This window comes from Hyla sarda, chromosome 3 (genome assembly GCF_029499605.1).
Source record: "Hyla sarda isolate aHylSar1 chromosome 3, aHylSar1.hap1, whole genome shotgun sequence".
Classification (NCBI taxonomy): Eukaryota; Metazoa; Chordata; class Amphibia; order Anura; family Hylidae; genus Hyla; species Hyla sarda.
In genome coordinates, this window is record NC_079191.1 from 76,177,442 (window position 1) to 76,194,403 (window position 16,962).

The window sequence follows — 16,962 nt, forward strand, 5'->3', positions numbered from 1 at the left end:
ACGCGGCGATACCACATATGTTTATTTTTTTATTTATTTACACTGTTATTTTTTTTATGGGAAAAGGGGGGTGATTCAAACTTTTATTAGGAAAGGGGTTAAATGACCTTTAACACTTTTTTTGTAACTTTTTTTTTGCAGTGTTATAGGTCCCATAGGTCACACACTGATCTATGCTGATCACTGGCATGTATTAACACGCCTGTGATCAGTGTTATCGACGCTTGACTGCTCCTGCCTGGATCTCAGGCACGGAGCAGTCATTCATCGATCGGACACAGAGGAGGCAAGTAATGGCCCTCCCGGTGTCCTGTAAGCTGTTCGGGACGCTGCGATTTCACCGCAGCGGTCCCGACCAGCCCGACTGACTAGCCGGGATACTTTCGCTTTAGAAGCGGCTTCTAAAGGGTTAATACCGCACATTGCCGCGGGTCCCGGCCACCGTGACCGACGCGATGTGATGCGGGGTTGCAGCGTGACCCCGCTTCATATCGAGGGAGCCGGCGCAGGACGTAAATATACGTCCTGCATCATTAAGCGGTTAAAATTGTCATCTTCTGACCCCTATAACTTTTTTTTATTTTTCCACCTATGGGCCGGTATGAGGGCTAATTTTTTGCGCCGTGATGTGAAGTTATCAGTACCATTTTTATATTGATCAGACTTTTTGATCGCTATTTTTTCATGATATAAAAAGTGACCAAAAATACGCTATTTCGGACTTTGGAATTTTTTTGCACGTACGCCATTGTCGTGCGGTTTAATTAATGATATATTTTTATAGTCCAAACATTTCCGCACGTGGCGATGCCACATTTTTTTTTATTTTTTTAAATGGGAAAAGGGGGGTGATTCTTACTTTTACTAGTGGCTATTACATTGAACATACAGATCTCATACACCGATCATTGCCGTGCATTGACACGGCAAAGATTAGTGTTATCGGCGGTCGATTGCTCAAGCCCGGATTTCAGGCTTGGAGCAATCAATCGCCAATCGGACACGACGGAGGCAGGTAAGGGACCTCCGCTCGCGTTCTAGCTGATCGGGGCATCGCGATTTCACTGCGATGGTCCTGATCAGCCCGACTGAGCTGCCGGGAAGCTTTTACTTTCATTTTAGACTTGGCGGTCAACTTTGAATACCGTGTCTAAAGGGTTAATAGCGCGCGGCATAACGATCAGTGCCTCACACTATTAGCCCAGGGTCCCGGTTCTTACAGCAATTAAAAGAAAATACCCTTTCTTAGAGTCTGATACTACTAAGTATTGGGATCGCCCTCCTAAGATTGACGTGGCAGTTTTCAAGGTCTCCAGGAAGGGGTCTTTACCTTTTGAGAACTTAGATACTTTAAAAGACTGTATGGAAAGAAAGGCCAACATTTTCCTTAACAGGGCTTGGGAAACTCAAGGGGGAAATAAATATCAGGGCAGACGTTCTAAGCCACCAATTAATTCATCAGAGGGAATGGCGGTTAAATCCAAAAATATTCCTCAAGATCATAGCCTTATGGGGAACCCCTCAAGTGGATCTTTTCGCTATCAGGCACAACAGACAGGCCAGAGACATTCTTTCCCTGAGTCCAGCAGACAGACCTCTGGTGGTGGACGCACTATCCCAGACTTGGGAATGGGACAAGGCCTACGCCTTTCCTTCCCTGGCTCTTATTCCCAGAGTTATAAGGAAGATCAGAGAGGACAGAGCAACAGTTAACTTAATTGCATCATTCTGGCCATGGAGAGCCTGGTTTTCCTGTCTAAGGACAATGTCTCTAACAGACCCCTGGGTCTTCCCGGAAGTCCTGGATCTACTCAGCCAAGGCCCGGTCCTTCATCCAGATGTCCGCAACCTTTATTTGACTGCTTGGCTCTTGAAAGGATAATCTTAAAGTCCAAGGGTCTTTCAGACGCAGTCATATCCACCTTACAACACAGTAGAAAACCAGTAACTACAAAGATTTATTTTAGAATTTGGAAAAAGTTTTTCATTTTTCAATTTCTACCACCTTAGATTTGGATAAGCCAAATTATGCCTTTTATCCTTGATTTTTTACAAATAGGGCATGAGAAAGGGTCAAGGGCTGCCACCCTCAAGATACAGGTAGCTGCTGTAGGGGAATTATATGGCCAGAATGGCCATGAGATTTTTTAAATCAGTTACCAGAATGCAGTTATCCAGTCCGCAAGTTCTTCTCCTTGGGACCTTACTCTGGTAAGGAGTCTGCAGGAGTCCCTTTGAGCCTTTGTCTTCTATACCCCTGAAGATTTTAGTCCAGAAAATTGCCTTACTTGAAGATGTCACATCAGCCAGAAGATAAGGGGAGTTAGCAGCCCTATCTACTAGAGAACCCTATACTCAAATCTTAGATGATAGGATTATTTTAAGACCTGATCCTGCTTTTCTTCCTAAAGTAGTCACTGAATTCCATTTATCACAAGAAGTGGTCTTTCCTTCTGTGCGGATCCATTTTCAGAAGGTGAAAATCTGTTCCACATGCTTGATGCCCGCAGAGGTGTTATAGAATATGAATATTTGGAAAGGACCAAAAATTTTAGGAAAAAGTAGAATTTTGGACTTACTGTAAATTCTCTCTCTTGGAGCTTCTATTGAGGGACACAGGACCATGGGTATATTCTACTTGCCACTAGGAGGCTGACAGTAGGCAAAAAGAACAAAAGAAGGCTGGCTCCTCCCTGCAGTATATACCCGGCTCTAAGTCCCAAAGCAGAAGGAGAGACAACCCAGAAAGAAAAGTTGAACACAACACCCAGAAAAAGAACAACCGACCAACATTATCAAGAAGTTTGCCACCCATGGCACTGTAGCTGATCTCCCTGGGCATGAACGGAAGTGAAAAATTGATGAAAGGTGTAAACGCAGGATAGTCCGGATGGTGGATAAGCAGCCCCAAACAAGTTCCAAAGATATTCAAGCTGTCCTGCAGACTCAGGGAGCATCAGTGTCGGCGCGAACTATCTGTCGACATTTAAATGAAACGCCATGGCAGGAGACCCAGGAGGACTCCACTGCTGACACAGAGACATAAAAATAGCAAGACATTTTGCCAAAATGAACTTGAATGAGCCAAAATCCTTCTGGGAAAACATCTTGTGGACAGATGAGACCAAGATAAAGCACATCATTCTACTGTTTAACAAAAACTGAATGAGGCCTACAAAGAAAAGACCACAGTACTTACAGTGAAATATGGTGGAGGTTCAATTATGTTTTGGGGTTGTTTTGGTGCCTTTGGCACTGGGTGCCTTGAATGTGTGCAAGGCATCATGAAATCTGAGGATTACCAACCCAGTGTCAGAAAGCTGGGTTTGCATCTGAGATCTTGGGTCTTCCAGCAAGACTATGACCCCAAACATAAGTAAAAAAAAAAAAAAAAAAAGCACCCAGAAATGGATGGCAACAAAGCGCTGGAGAGTTCAAAAGTGGCCAGAAGTGAGTCCAGATCTAAATCCCATTGAACACCTGTGGAGAGATCTTAAAATTGCTGTTGGGAAAAGGCGCCTTCCAATAAGAGAGACCTGGAGCAGTTTGCAAGTGGTCCAACATTCCGGCTGAGAGGTGTAAGAAGCTTATTGATATAGGAAGTGACTGATTTCAGTAATTTTTTCCAAATATTAAGTTAAGGGTGCCAATAATTTTGTCCAGCCCATTTTTGGAGTTTGGTGTGACATTATGTCCAATTAGCTTTTTTCTTCCCTTTTTTGGTTTAGTTCCAATACACACAAAGGGAATAAACATGTGTATAGGAAAACTTGTTACTGCAATCCTTTTCTGTGAGAAATACTTCATTTTCTAGAAAAATTTCAAGGGGTGCCAACATTTACGGCCATGACTGTATAATATATTTTAATCCATATTATATTACATATTTTAATCCATATGTATTTTTTAAATATATATAATGTGTGTTTTAATATCCTATATACCTCCCTTTCTTTCATTATAAATTAGAAACATCAGCTTCAAAAACGAATAATGGCACGCATGAAAATACTTCCCAGCCATTTTCTTATTGAGCCAAATTTTACAGGTCAAACTTTATTTTTATAAATTTTTTTCACAATTCTTGTGGTTGTCATATTTTTATCCATTATGGAGTTAAAGCGAAATCTGTTTAAGATATATTTTGACAAGGAGAATGGTAGTAGCTAGAGATGAGCGAAGTTACAGTAATTCGATTGGTCACAAACTTCTCGGCTCGGCAGTTGATGACTTATCCTGCATAAATGAGTTCAGCTTTCAGGTGCTCCGGTGGCTGGAAAAGGTGAATACAGTCCTAGGAGAGAGTCTCCAGCCCCCACCGGAGCACCTGAAAGCGGTACTAATTTATGCCTGCTAAAGTCAACAACTGCCGAGTCGAGAAGTTCGTGACAAATCGAATTACTGTAACTTTGCTCATCTCTACCAGTAGCCAGTTGTCAATTTGTACATTTCCAGGAGGAATTATAGAAAAGAAGATGCTCCGGAAGTATTTTATGGAGAATATAAGTTATTTCTGGAATAGCTGTTAGTAGAGTGGAAAGATCTTGAAAGGAGGCTACATTCTGATCCGGCACGCCATGTATACAGATGACACAAATCAGAATGAAGTGTAAGATTTATCACCATCATATGTCTTTTAGAAAATGTTAAATATTTAATAACTAATCATATTTGTGCCAGTAGATTTAACCTTTCAAACACCACCTTCTAGTTTGTGTTCTACACATGAAAGCCCAGATTCAGTAAAACTGCACTGGAGGGGGTGTGTCTGTTGCGGTGACCAAAAAGTATAGTGTATAGACATAGCGTAATTGTGTATTATATATCTACATATATACACTGCTCAAAAAATAATAAAGGGAACACAATATAATTCCAAGTCAATCACACTTCTGTGAAATCACACTGTCCACTCAGGAAGCAACACTGATTGACAATCAATTTCACATGCTGTTGTGCAAATGGAACAGACAACAGGTGGAAATTATGGGCAATTAGCAAGACACCCCCAACAAAGCAGTGGTTGGCACATCAATGCGAGCTGTGGCAAGGAGGATCGCTGTGTCTGTCAGCGTAGTGTCCAGAGCATAGATGCGCTACCAGGAGACAGGCCAATACATCAGGAGATGTAGGAGGGCAACAACCCAGCAGCAGGACCGCTACCTTCGCCTTTGTGCAAGGAGGAGCACTGCCAGAGCCCTGCAAAATGATCTCCAGCAGTTGTGCATGTGTCCACTCAAACTGTCAGAAACAGACTCTGAGGGTTCAACGTCCACAGCTGGGGGGGTTATGCTTACAGCCCAACACTGTGCAGGACGTTTATCATTTGCCAGAGAACACCAAGATTGGCAAATTTGCTACTGGCGCCCTGTGCTCTTCACAGATGAAAGCAGGTTCACCCTGAGCACATGTGACAGTCTGGAGATGCCCTGGCTCTTCAATTAAGCATCTCTTTTACTCCACGCAGGTAACTGTGTAACACTTAGGCTAAGTTCACCCTGCTGTTAAAGGAATACTCTAGTGGAAAATATTTTTACATCAACTGGTGCAAGAAAGTTCAACAGATTTGTAAATAACTTCTATTAAAAATCTTAATCCTTCCAGTACTTATCAGTTGCTGTATGCTCTTTTCAGTCTGACCACATTGCTCTCTGCTGACACCTCTGTCCATGTCAGGAACTGTCCAGAGCAGAAGAGGTTTGCTATGGGGATTTGCTACTACTCTTTACAGTTCCTTACATGAACCGAGGTGTCAGCAGAGAGCACTGCGGTCAGAAAAAAAGAAATACAGCAGCTAAGTACTGGAAGGATTAAGATTTTTAAATAGAAGTAATTTACAAATCTGTTTAACTGGCACCAGTTGATTTAAAAAAAAAAAAAAAAAGTTATTGGAGTACCCCGTTAAGCCTTTCCTGTGTATGGCTTTTTTTATTTTTATTTTACAGGAGTGGAGGGGGGAAAAAAAAGGACGTGCACTATTTACCAGATTACAACGGCAGTATGACCAAGCACTTAGAACTAATGCAGTTACTAGGATGGTGAATAGTCTCTAAAAGATTGGGGGTTAAAGTTAATGCAAAGTCCCTTTAGAATCAGGTGACTTAGCTCGTAGTGTTGGCCATCAGTTTGACACAAACCAGTTTTATTTTATTTTGATCTTGTAATTTCCGGACAGGAATGTCTAACATTGTGCGGCCTCATAGAGGAATATTTGCATGTTTCTTCCATGGATTCACTTGATGCTTGCTTGCAAGGACTTCCAGGTCACGACAGATGCGCAGACGAGTAGTAGACGGTTGAATTATGTCATCCACAAATCCTGAAAGAAATAAAACATGATATAAATTGCTAAAAAAAATAAAATTCTTCATATTCACTATAAAAATGTCTTTACTCTCAAAAACACGATTGGATTCCTTCAGGTTTCATGCACACCTCTGTATGCATAGTCCACAATAAAGAGGGGAGTGGAGCAGTTGCCCATAGCAACCAGTTTGCTTCTTTAATTAAAAAAAAGCCTTTGAAAAAAAGACAGCAGCAATCTGGTTGCTATGGGCAACTGCACCACCTTTCCTCTACACAGGTTGTGGTAAATGTATCTCCCTCATGTTTAAATCAAGATTTTGTGTTCACTCAAAATGCAAAAATGGAAATTGCCTGCATCCTTTCCCTCTGCGGTGGCTGCTGAGACTGCCTGTATACTTGGATCACCGATCTGACAGCACAGCAGGTAAGAACTCTCCAGTCATCATCTCAGGGATCCCACAATTACCCCTTGGATGTCCTGATTATACTTTCCTAACCCCACTGACACCAGGAATTTGGACTTTTAGATCCTGTAATCAATTTTGCAGCATCTAAAAAGTTAATGTTCGGTATCTGCCTGACCCTCACTGTCTGGTATCAGAGGTAAGTCCTGGCTGCTTATAGCAACCACTTAGTCTATGAAACAAGCGCAGCTTCCGTGCACACTCCAGAGACAGTTAAAGGGGTTATCCAGAAAGTTAAACAGATTTGTAAATTATACAATGAAAAAGAGGTAGCGTGCACTCACCGCGGGTAAACAGCTGCAGGCCCAAGGTCCGGGATCACCACGACATAGACGGAGACGGTAAGGGGCGCTCAGAGGCTACGCCGGCTGTTTCGGACGTAGGAACGTCCTTCTTCCGGCCTCCGTTCCTACGTCCGAAACAGCCGGCGTAGCCTCTGAGCGCCCCTTACCGTCTATGTCGTGGTGATCCCGGACCTTGGGCCTGCAGCTGTTTACCCGCGGTGAGTGCACGCTACCTCTTTTTCATTGTATTATTGGATACTTTATCTAGTGTGTGCACCCCGCAGGTGCTGCTTTGTAATTTATCGGGTCCGGAGGCTGCCAGTGTACACCAGCGGTATCGTATGACTGCACGTTTAGCTGCACGGTGTGCTCTCTCCTCCTTTTATGGTTTTAGATTTGTAAATTACTTCTATTAAAAAATCTTAATTCTTTCAGTACTTGGACAGAAAAGAACAACTCAACTTCACCAGCTCAAAGTGCTCTCTGATGATACGTGTCTCGGGAACTGTCCAGAGTAGAAGCAAATCCCCATAGCAAATCTCTTCTACTCTGTGCAGTTCATGAGACAAGCAGAGAGCACTGTTGCCAGAAAGAAAATAACAACTCAACTTCAGCAGCTGATAATTATTGGAAAATTAAGATTTTTTTAATAGAAGTAATATACTAATTTGTTTAACTTTCTGAAGCCAGTTGATATGAAAAAAATTTTTTTTCCTGGAATAACCCTTTAATGCGACATGACATAAATCTAAGTCATGTCCACCTATTCCCCTCCAATGACAGGGTGGGAAAGACATTTTTACCTCCTCACTAGAGATGAACGAACTTACAGTTAATCGATTTGTCACGATCTTCTCGGCTCTGCATTTGCTGACTTTATCCTGTATATATAAATTTGTTGCACGTAAGCAAAACATTAAGCAAAATAAAACGACTAAAAAAAAGACATGCATAAGCAAGTTTTTATAAATGTCCCTCTAAGTCTTTAGAAGGTGAGGTGTAGAGATGAGCGAAGTTACAGTGATTCGATTCGTCACAAACTTCTCGGCTCGGCAGTTGCTGAGTTCATCCTGCATAAATGAATTCAGCTTTCAGGTGCTCCGGTGAGCTGGAGACTCTTTCCTAGGAATGTATCCACCTTTTACAGCCCACCGGAGCACCTGAAAGCTGAACTAATTTATGCAGGATGAAGTCAGCAACTGCCGAGCCGAGAAGTTCGTGACGAATCGAATCACTAACTTCGCTCATCTCTACTCCTCACCTTCTAAAGACTTAGAGGGACATTTATAAAAACTTGCTTATGTATGTCTTTTTTTTTAGTCGTTTTATTTTGCTTAATGTTTTCCTTACGTGCAACAAATTTATAACCAGTCACACAGCCTTTTTAAATTTGTCTCCCATAAGCAAATCAGCTTTTTTCCTCCATTCTGTTTTCCATTTTGAGATTTTGCTCATGTAAGCAAAATCTGTAAGCCAGGAATGTGCTGGAGTAACTTTAAGCAAAGTTTTCCTCTATAGCGACTTTTTAGAGACAGTCGCATTTTTTTTCGCAGTTGCAACTTTTTTGCGACAAATATATGAAAGAAAAAAATGGGTAAATGCTTTTATAAATGCTCCCCTAAGAATACGGTACTTGTCACCAAAGAAAACTTTTAATATAATGTTCCTTATGTAATTAGCAGACACTTTCCCAATGACTTGCTTTTAAAATTAACATAAATATGTTTAAAATGTAATAGAAAATACGACCACTAGGTGGCTCTGTTCTGTTCCCTGCCACAATTAATACAGGGAGTTTGGTTTTCTCCCAGCCAGGCAGGAGACCAAACTCAGGAAATGTTTCTCTGCACTGAGCTTCATTGAAACATGCACAAAGCACTGAAAGCTGCACATAGCCTGAGGTCTTCTATCCATCACAGCACTGCAACAATGTGAGGGCGGAAGTATTCCCCCAGCAGGCTTCAGTGATGTCATGCCTGCTGGGAAACACCCACTTTCTCCTGCTGGGAGACTGAACTATGTGAGCAAGAATAAAAGGTGAGATACACAGCTTTTTTTTTTTTTTTTTAGCTATGAATTTTTTTTTAAGGGTGTGAGGAGTGTGAGTAGTTCTGTAGCAGAAAATACACACGTGTGAACGCACCCTGAGGGCTCATTTTTTTTGTAGGGCAAGTTGTACCTTTAATTAGTGTACTTTATCATATAATGTATTAAAGTTTGCACAATTCCATAAAAAAATTTTTTTAGATTTTATGGGGCAATTTTCAAAATTACCAATACAGTAAAATTGACATGTATACTCTAGTCTATGGGTCAGTACAATTCCAATGCTACTAAACCATAAGCCACTTATACCATAAAACAATACATACCGTATATACTCGAGTATAAGCCGGCCCGAATATAAGCAGAGGCCCCTAATTTCACCCCAGGAAACCCTATTGATTCGAGTATAAGCCTAGGGTTGGAAATTCCCCCTCCCCCCCCCCCCCCCCCCCTTCCCGGGCATCATTCTGATTCCAACTGTCATCATCCAGACCCCCCATCATACAGATCCCCCTCATACCCCCGTCATCATCCAGACCCACCTCTTTTGTTGTCTACTCACCTCCCCAGTTGCAGCTCTATCGGTCCTTCCCTAGCAGCGTCCAACGTCGCTGCAGGGACCATCCTACTTCCAGTAGGGAGGGTGAGCTGGTTCGGGCCATCCATCTTGATCGAGAGGCCCTCTTCTCCGCTGGAGGCTGGCCCCGTACTAGTGACGCCGCCACCGCGTAGGGACGCCCCTGACGTCTGCTGCGCACGGACATCCCTGCACGGCGGCGTCAATGCAGCGTCACTAGCCCTCCCCACTGGAAGTCAGACAGTCCCTGCAGCATAGATGCAGACAGTCCCTCGCCACTCCCACCGGTATGCCTGGAATTTTTTTCTTTTCCCCCCCCATCACTCGAGTATAAGCCGAGGGAGACGTTTTCGGCACGAAAATTGGTGCTGAAAAACTCTGCTTATACTCGTGTATATATGGTAAGTGTGAAAAAAAACTTCTCTTCATTGCTGTGTTTTGTTAGGGTTTTTTTTGCACCATGAGCTGCACTTATCACTTGATTTTGATGATTTAATAAAACAATCAGCAGTTTTTTTTTTTTTTTGCATTTACGCTGTTGACCAATAAGGAATGTAATAATTTAGCTCCTTAATGACAATGGACGTAAATGTACGTCATGGTGACGTGGTACTTAGCGCACCATGACGTACATTTACGCGCCGTCATGATCGCGAGCACCGGAGCGGTGCTTGCGTCATGCCCGGCAGGTCCCGGCTGCTATCGCGGATGTCCGCCATTAACCCCTCCAATGCCGTGATCAATACATATCACGGCATCTGCGGCAGTGCGGTACTTTGCGCGGATGATCAGATCACCCGCAGCGCTGCCGCATCGATCCGATCATCCAGCATGGTCCCCTCACCTGGCTCCGGCCGTCTTCCGGGGTCTTCTGCTCTGGTCTGAGATTGTGCAGACCAGAGCAGAAGATGACCGATAATACTGAGCAGTGCTGTGTCCTATACATAGCAATCAGTTGATTGCTAATACTGTTCAGTGCTATGAATAGTCCCCTATGGGGACATAAGTAAAAAAAAAAAAAGTGAAAAATCCCCTCCCCAATAAAAAAGTAAAACATCAGTTTTCCCATTTAACCCCCAAAAAGAGTTAAAAAAATACACATTTGGTATCGCCGCGTGCGTAAAAGTCTGAAATATTAAAATATATTGTTAATTATCCCGTACAGTGAACGGCGTAAACTTAAAATAAAAAAAGTCAAAAATTGCTGCTTTTTTGTCACATTTTATTCCAAAAAAATAAAAAGTTAATAAAAAGTAAAACCTAAGTAAAAGTGATACTGATATGAAATCTACAGATCATGGCGCAAAAAATGAGCCCTCATATCGCCCCATATACGGAAAAATGAGAAAGCTATAGGTGGTCAAAATAGGGCAATTTCAAATTTTGTTAAAATGGTTTGAGATTTTTTTTAAGCGATACAATTATAGAAAATAATATCATGGATATCATTTTAATCGTATTAACCCACAGAATAAAGAAAACGTCATTTTTACTGGAAAGTGTACAGCGTGAAAACAAAACCTTCCAAAATTTGCTAAATTGCTGTTTTCTTTTCAATTTTCCCACATAAATAATATTTGTTTGGTTGCGCTGTACATTATATGGTAAAATAAGTGATGTAATTACAAAGAACAATTGGTGACGCAAAAAACAAGCCCTCATATGGGTCTGTGGATGGAAATATAAGAGTTATGATTTTTAGAAGGCGAGGAGGAAAAAACGAAAATGCAAAAATAAAATTTGTCTGGTCCTTAACCCCTTAAGGACTCAGCCCATTTGGACCTTAAGGACTAAGACAATTTTATTTTTACATTTTCGTTTTTTCCTCCTCCCCTTCAAAAAATCATAACTTTTATATTTTCATCCCCAGACTAGTATGAGGGCTTGTTTTTTGCACGACCAGTTGTCCGTTGTAATGCCATCACTCACTTTACCATAAAATGTATGGCGCAACCAAAAAAATACTGTGTGGGGAAATTAAAAGGAAAACCGCAATTTTGCTAATTTTGGAAGGTTTTGTTTTCACGCCGTACAATTTATGGTAAAAATGACATGTTTTTTTTTTTATTCTCTGGGTCAATACGATTAAAATGATACCCATGATTATATACTTTTCTATTACTGTTGCGCTTAAAAAAAAAATCTCAAACTTTTTAACCAAATTAGTACGTTTAAAATCCCCCTATTTTGAAGACCTATAACTTTTTCATTTTTTCGTATAAGCTGCGGTATGAGGGCTCATTTTTTGCGCCGTGATCTGTACTTTTTATTGATACCATATTTGCTTATACAAAACTTTTATTACATTTTTTATAAATTTTTTTGGGAATAAAATGTTATAAAAAAAAGCAGCTATTTTGGACTTTTTTTTTTTACGTTCATGCTGTTCACCGTACGGGATCACTTAAATTTTATTTTAATAGTTCGGATATTTACGCACGCGGCGATACCAAATATGTATAGAAAATAAATCCGCGGGATCCCGGGTGTCCGCCATTACCGGCGGGTCCCTGCCTGCGATCCACAGCCGGGACCTGCCGCGCATGATGCCGGCATTGCTCCGATGCCCGCGGTTATGCTCAGGACGTAAATGTACGTCCTGGTGCATTAAGTACCACATCACCAGGACGTATATTTACGTCCTGCGTTGTTAAGGGGTTAAAGAGCACCTGCCATCAACAAAAACTTTTAATATGTTGTTCCTAATCATTAACCCCTTAAGGACCAAGGGCGTACAGGTACGCCTTTGCTCCCTGGTACTTAAGGACGTACCTGTACGCCCGTGGGAATTTCGGTCGCCAGGGTGACTGCTGATATCCATCAGCAGGCACCCGCGCAAATGCCCAGGAGGGTCATCAGACCACCACCCCCCACACTTGCGATTTGCGGCTATTCCGGGTCTATAGTGACCCGGAAAATAAAGGGGATCGCGGATGTCCTAGACACCCACGATCCCCCTGTAGTGATAGAAGTGAGGTGGCAGAGGTGCCACCCCTCCTATCTCTGCTAATGGTGGTCTAGACGCGACCACCAATAGCAGATCGGGGGCGGAGGGGTTTACTTTCGGTTTCCCCGTTCTGCCCACCCACAATAGGCAAGTATGAGCTGCGGCAAATTTTTCGCTGCAGCGCAAACTCCTAGCGGTAAATTCACTGTAAACCTCCACCAGTGTGAACGTACCCTAAAAACACTACACTACACTACCACACAATAAAGAGTAAAACACTACATATACACCCCTTTACACTGTCCCCCCCAATAAAAATAACGTATTGTACGGCACTGTTTCCAAAACAGAGCCTCCAGCTGTTGCAAAACAACAACTCACAGCATTTCCGGACAGCCACTGACTGTCCAGGCATGCTGGGAGTTTAGCAACAGCTGGAGGCACCCTGTTTGGGAATCACTGGCATAGAATACCCCTATGTCCACCCCTGTGCAATCCCTAATTTAGTCCTCAAATGCGTACGGCGCTCTCACTTCCGGGCCCTGTCGTATTTCAAGGAAACAGTTTAGTGCCACATATGTGGTATCTCCGTACTCGGGAGAAATTGCACTACTAATTTTGGGGGCTTTTTTTTTCCTTTTACCCCTAATGAAAAAGAAAAGTTGGGATCTACACCAGGCTGTTAGTGTAAAAAAAAAATTTTTTTTTACACTAACAGGCTGGTGTTGTCCTTTACTTTTTATTTTCACGGGAGGTAAAAGGAAAAAAAAATAATAATTTGTAACGCAATACCCCATATGTGGAAATACCCCATATGTGGGGCGTAAAATGCTCTGCGGACGCACAACAAGGCTCAGGAGTGAGAGCGCACCATGTACATTTGAGGCCTAAATTGGTGATTTGCACAGGGGTGGCTGATTTTACAGCGGTTCTGACATAAACCCAAAAAAATAAATACCCACATGTGACCCCATTTTGGAAACGACACCCCTCAAGGGGGTATAGTGAGCCTGAGCACCCCACAGGTGTTCGACAAATTTTCATTAAAGTTGGATGGGAAAATGAAAAAAAAATTTTTCACTAAAATGCTGGTGTCACCCTAAATTTTTCATTTTCACAAGGGAAAAATAAAAAAAAGCCCCCCAAAATTTGTAACCCCATTTCTTCTGAGTAAGAACATATCCCATATGTGGATGTAAAGTGCTCTATGGGTGCACTACAATGCTCAGAAGAGAAGGAGCACCATTGGGATTTTGAAGAGAAAATTTGTCCGGAATTGAAGGCCACTTGTGTTTACAAAGCCCCAATGGTACCAGAACAATGGACCCCCCCCCCCCCCATATGTGACCCCATTTTGGAAACTACGCCTGTAATGTAATAAGGGGTACAGTGAGCATTTACGCCCCCCAGGTGTCTGACAGATTTTTGGAACAGTGATCCGTGAAAATGAAAAGTTTAATTTTCCATTTGCACAGCCCACTGTTCCAAAGATCTGTCAAACGCCAGTGGGGTGTAAATGCTCACTGCACCACTTATTAAATTCTGTGAGGGGTGTAGTTTCCAAAATAGGGTCACATGTGGGGGGGGTCCACTGTTCTGGCACCACGGGGGTTTTTGTAAATGCACATGGCCCCTGACTACCATTCCAAACGAATTCTCCTTCCAAAAGCTCAATGGTGCTCCTCCTTCTGAGCATTGTAGTTCGCCTGTAGTGCACTTCAGGTCAACTTATGGGGTACCTCCATACTCAGATGGGGTTACAAATTTTGGGGGGTATTTTCTGCTATTAACCCTTGCAAAAATGTGAAATTTGGGGGGAAACGCACATTTTAGTGAAAAATATATATATTTTTTTACATATGCAAAAGTCGTGAAACCCCTGTGGGGTATTAAGGCTCACTTTATTCCTTGTTACGTTCCTCAAGGGGTCTAGTTTCCAAAATGGTATGCCATGTGTTTTTTTTTTGTTTTGTTTTTTTGCTGTTCTGGCACCATAGGGGCTTCCTAAATGTGACATGCCCCCCGAGCAAAATTTGCTCTCAAAAAGCCAAAAATCACTCCTTTTCTGAGCATTGTAGTTCGCCCGTAGTGCACTTCAGGCCAACTTATGGGGTACCGCCATACTCAGAAGAGATGGGGTTACAAATTTTGGGGGATATTTTCTGCTATTAACCCTTGCAAAAATGTAAAATTTGGGGGGAGAAACACACATTTTAGTGAAAAAAAATATATTTTTTTTTACATATGCAAGAGTCATGAAACACCTGTGGGGTATTAAGGCTCACTTTATTCCTTGTTACGTTCCCCAAGGGGTCTAGTTTCCAAAATGGTATGCAATGTGTTTTTTTTTTTTTTTTTTGCTGTTCTGGCACCATAGGGGCTTTCTAAAGGCAACATGCCCCCCAAAAACCATTTCTGAAAAACGTACTCTCCAAAATCCTCTTGTCGCTCCTTCGCTTCTGAGCCCTCTACTGCGCCCGCCGAACAATTTACATAGACATATGAGGTATGTCCTTACTCGAGAGAAATTGGGCTACAAATATAAGTATACATTTTCTCCTTTTACCCCTTATAAAAATTCAAAAATTGGGTTTACAAGAACATGCGAGTGTAAAAAATGAAGATTGTGAATTTTCTCCTTCACTTTGCTGCTATTCCTGTGAAACAGCTAAAGGGTTACAACACTTACTGATTGTCATTTTGAATACTTTGGGGGGTGTAGTTTTTATAATGGGGTCATTTGTGGGGTATTTCTAATATGAAGACCCTTCAAACCTGAACTGGTCCCTGAAAAAAAAGAGTTTCCAAATTTTGTGAAAATTGGCAAATTGCTGCTGAACTTTGAAGCCCTCTGGTGTCTTCCAAAAGTAAAAACATGTCAACTTTATGATGCAAACATAAAGTAGACATATTGGAAATGTGAATAAAAAAAAAATTATTTTGAATATCCATTTTCCTTACAAGCAGAGAGCTTCAAAGTTAGAAAAATGCTAAATTTTAAAATTTTTCATCAAATTTTGGGATTTTTCACCAAGAAAGGATGCAAGTTACCACTATGTTAAAGTAGAATATGTCACGAAAAAACAAACTCTGAATCAGAATGATAACTAAAAGCATTCCAGAGTTATCAATGTTTAAAGTGACAGTGGTCAGATGTGCAAAAAACGCTCTGGTCCTAAGGTGTAAAATGGCCTGGTCCTTAAGGGGTTAATGAAGACATTGTAATATATCTTCATTAAAAAATAGTAATAGTTTTTTCATTTTATACTTTTGGCCACTAGGGGGTCTCTCTTCTATGCCTGGTCTGCAGGCAGCATCCTATGCTTAGTAAATGTACAGCTCTTAGGACTAATGCTGAAGGGCACTGGTCCTTCCACAGGAAGTTCAGTGCCTGTTAATCATGCATGAGCAGCACTGTGAGCTAGAAGCCTACACCACCTCCCCCGCCCCTCAGCACCTGTTATCTTATACATTGTATCCTCTCACTGCACTCCCTGCTCTGTGGTGTCATCTCAATTCTGTCACTGTAATAGCTCCTTCCCCTGGTTCTTCATATATAATATATTTGTCCAGCCATCAGCATTGGCTTTTTAGTGCAGCGCTGATGGTCTGAGGAGAGTGTGTGGCACTTTTGTTGGCTCTGATCGAGCTCTTATTTTTTCTAAATGTAAGTAATAAAAAATAATTTTTGAGAAATGAGTAATGATCATGGACATGCACAGACATTTTAGGGGGCAGGGGATGAACTGAAAAAAGGGCACATAATTGATATAAATGCCCATATAACAGTTGTGCCCAAACTGTGGCCCTCCAGATGTTGCAAAACTACAACTCCCAGCATGGCTGTCCGGGCCTCCTGGGAGTTTGTTTTGCAACATCTGGAGGGCCACAGTTTGGGCACCACTGTCATATAATGATGCCAGACAGCCAGGGCCGGTGCAAGGAATTCTGCCTACACAAGCAAAGCTCTATTTTGGTGCCCCCATGCCAACCCTCCACCCCTGGCCAACAGAACTTCTACATGCGACCAGCCAAAAAGCATCTGATGTAGTAGATGTGACCTGCAGTCCTATGTAACACCACAGATAATACAGTGATAACTATGGAGTACAGATAGTCCCTGTTAGGTGTGTGTATGCTGGGAGTTGGAGTCCCTGCTAGGTGTGTGTGTGTGTGTATGCTGGGAGTTGGAGTCCCTGCTAGGTGTGTGTGTGTATGCTGGGAGTTAGAGTCCCTGCTAGGTGTGTGTGTGTATGCTGGGAGTTGGAGTCCCTGCTAGGTGTGTGTGTGTGTGTGTGTGTGTTTGTGTGTGTGTGTATGCTGGGAGTTGGAGTCCCT

General features: G+C 42.1%; 1 protein-coding gene across 2 annotated transcripts in view; it reads right to left on the reverse strand.

Annotated features, from left to right (window-relative positions):
- Nucleotides 1-3,848: 3,848 nt before the first annotated feature.
- Nucleotides 3,849-16,962, reverse strand: part of PCCB (propionyl-CoA carboxylase subunit beta) — a 117,910-nt gene continuing 104,796 nt past the window's right edge. The window contains exon 18 of one of the 2 annotated variants that reach the window (XM_056564377.1): nucleotides 3,849-6,319. In XM_056564377.1, the coding sequence (XP_056420352.1) occupies nucleotides 6,198-6,319 (122 nt within the window). In that variant the 3' untranslated portion in view covers nucleotides 3,849-6,197. The remainder of the gene's footprint in view (nucleotides 6,320-16,962) is intronic. The other variant, XM_056564376.1, reaches the window with a different exon arrangement.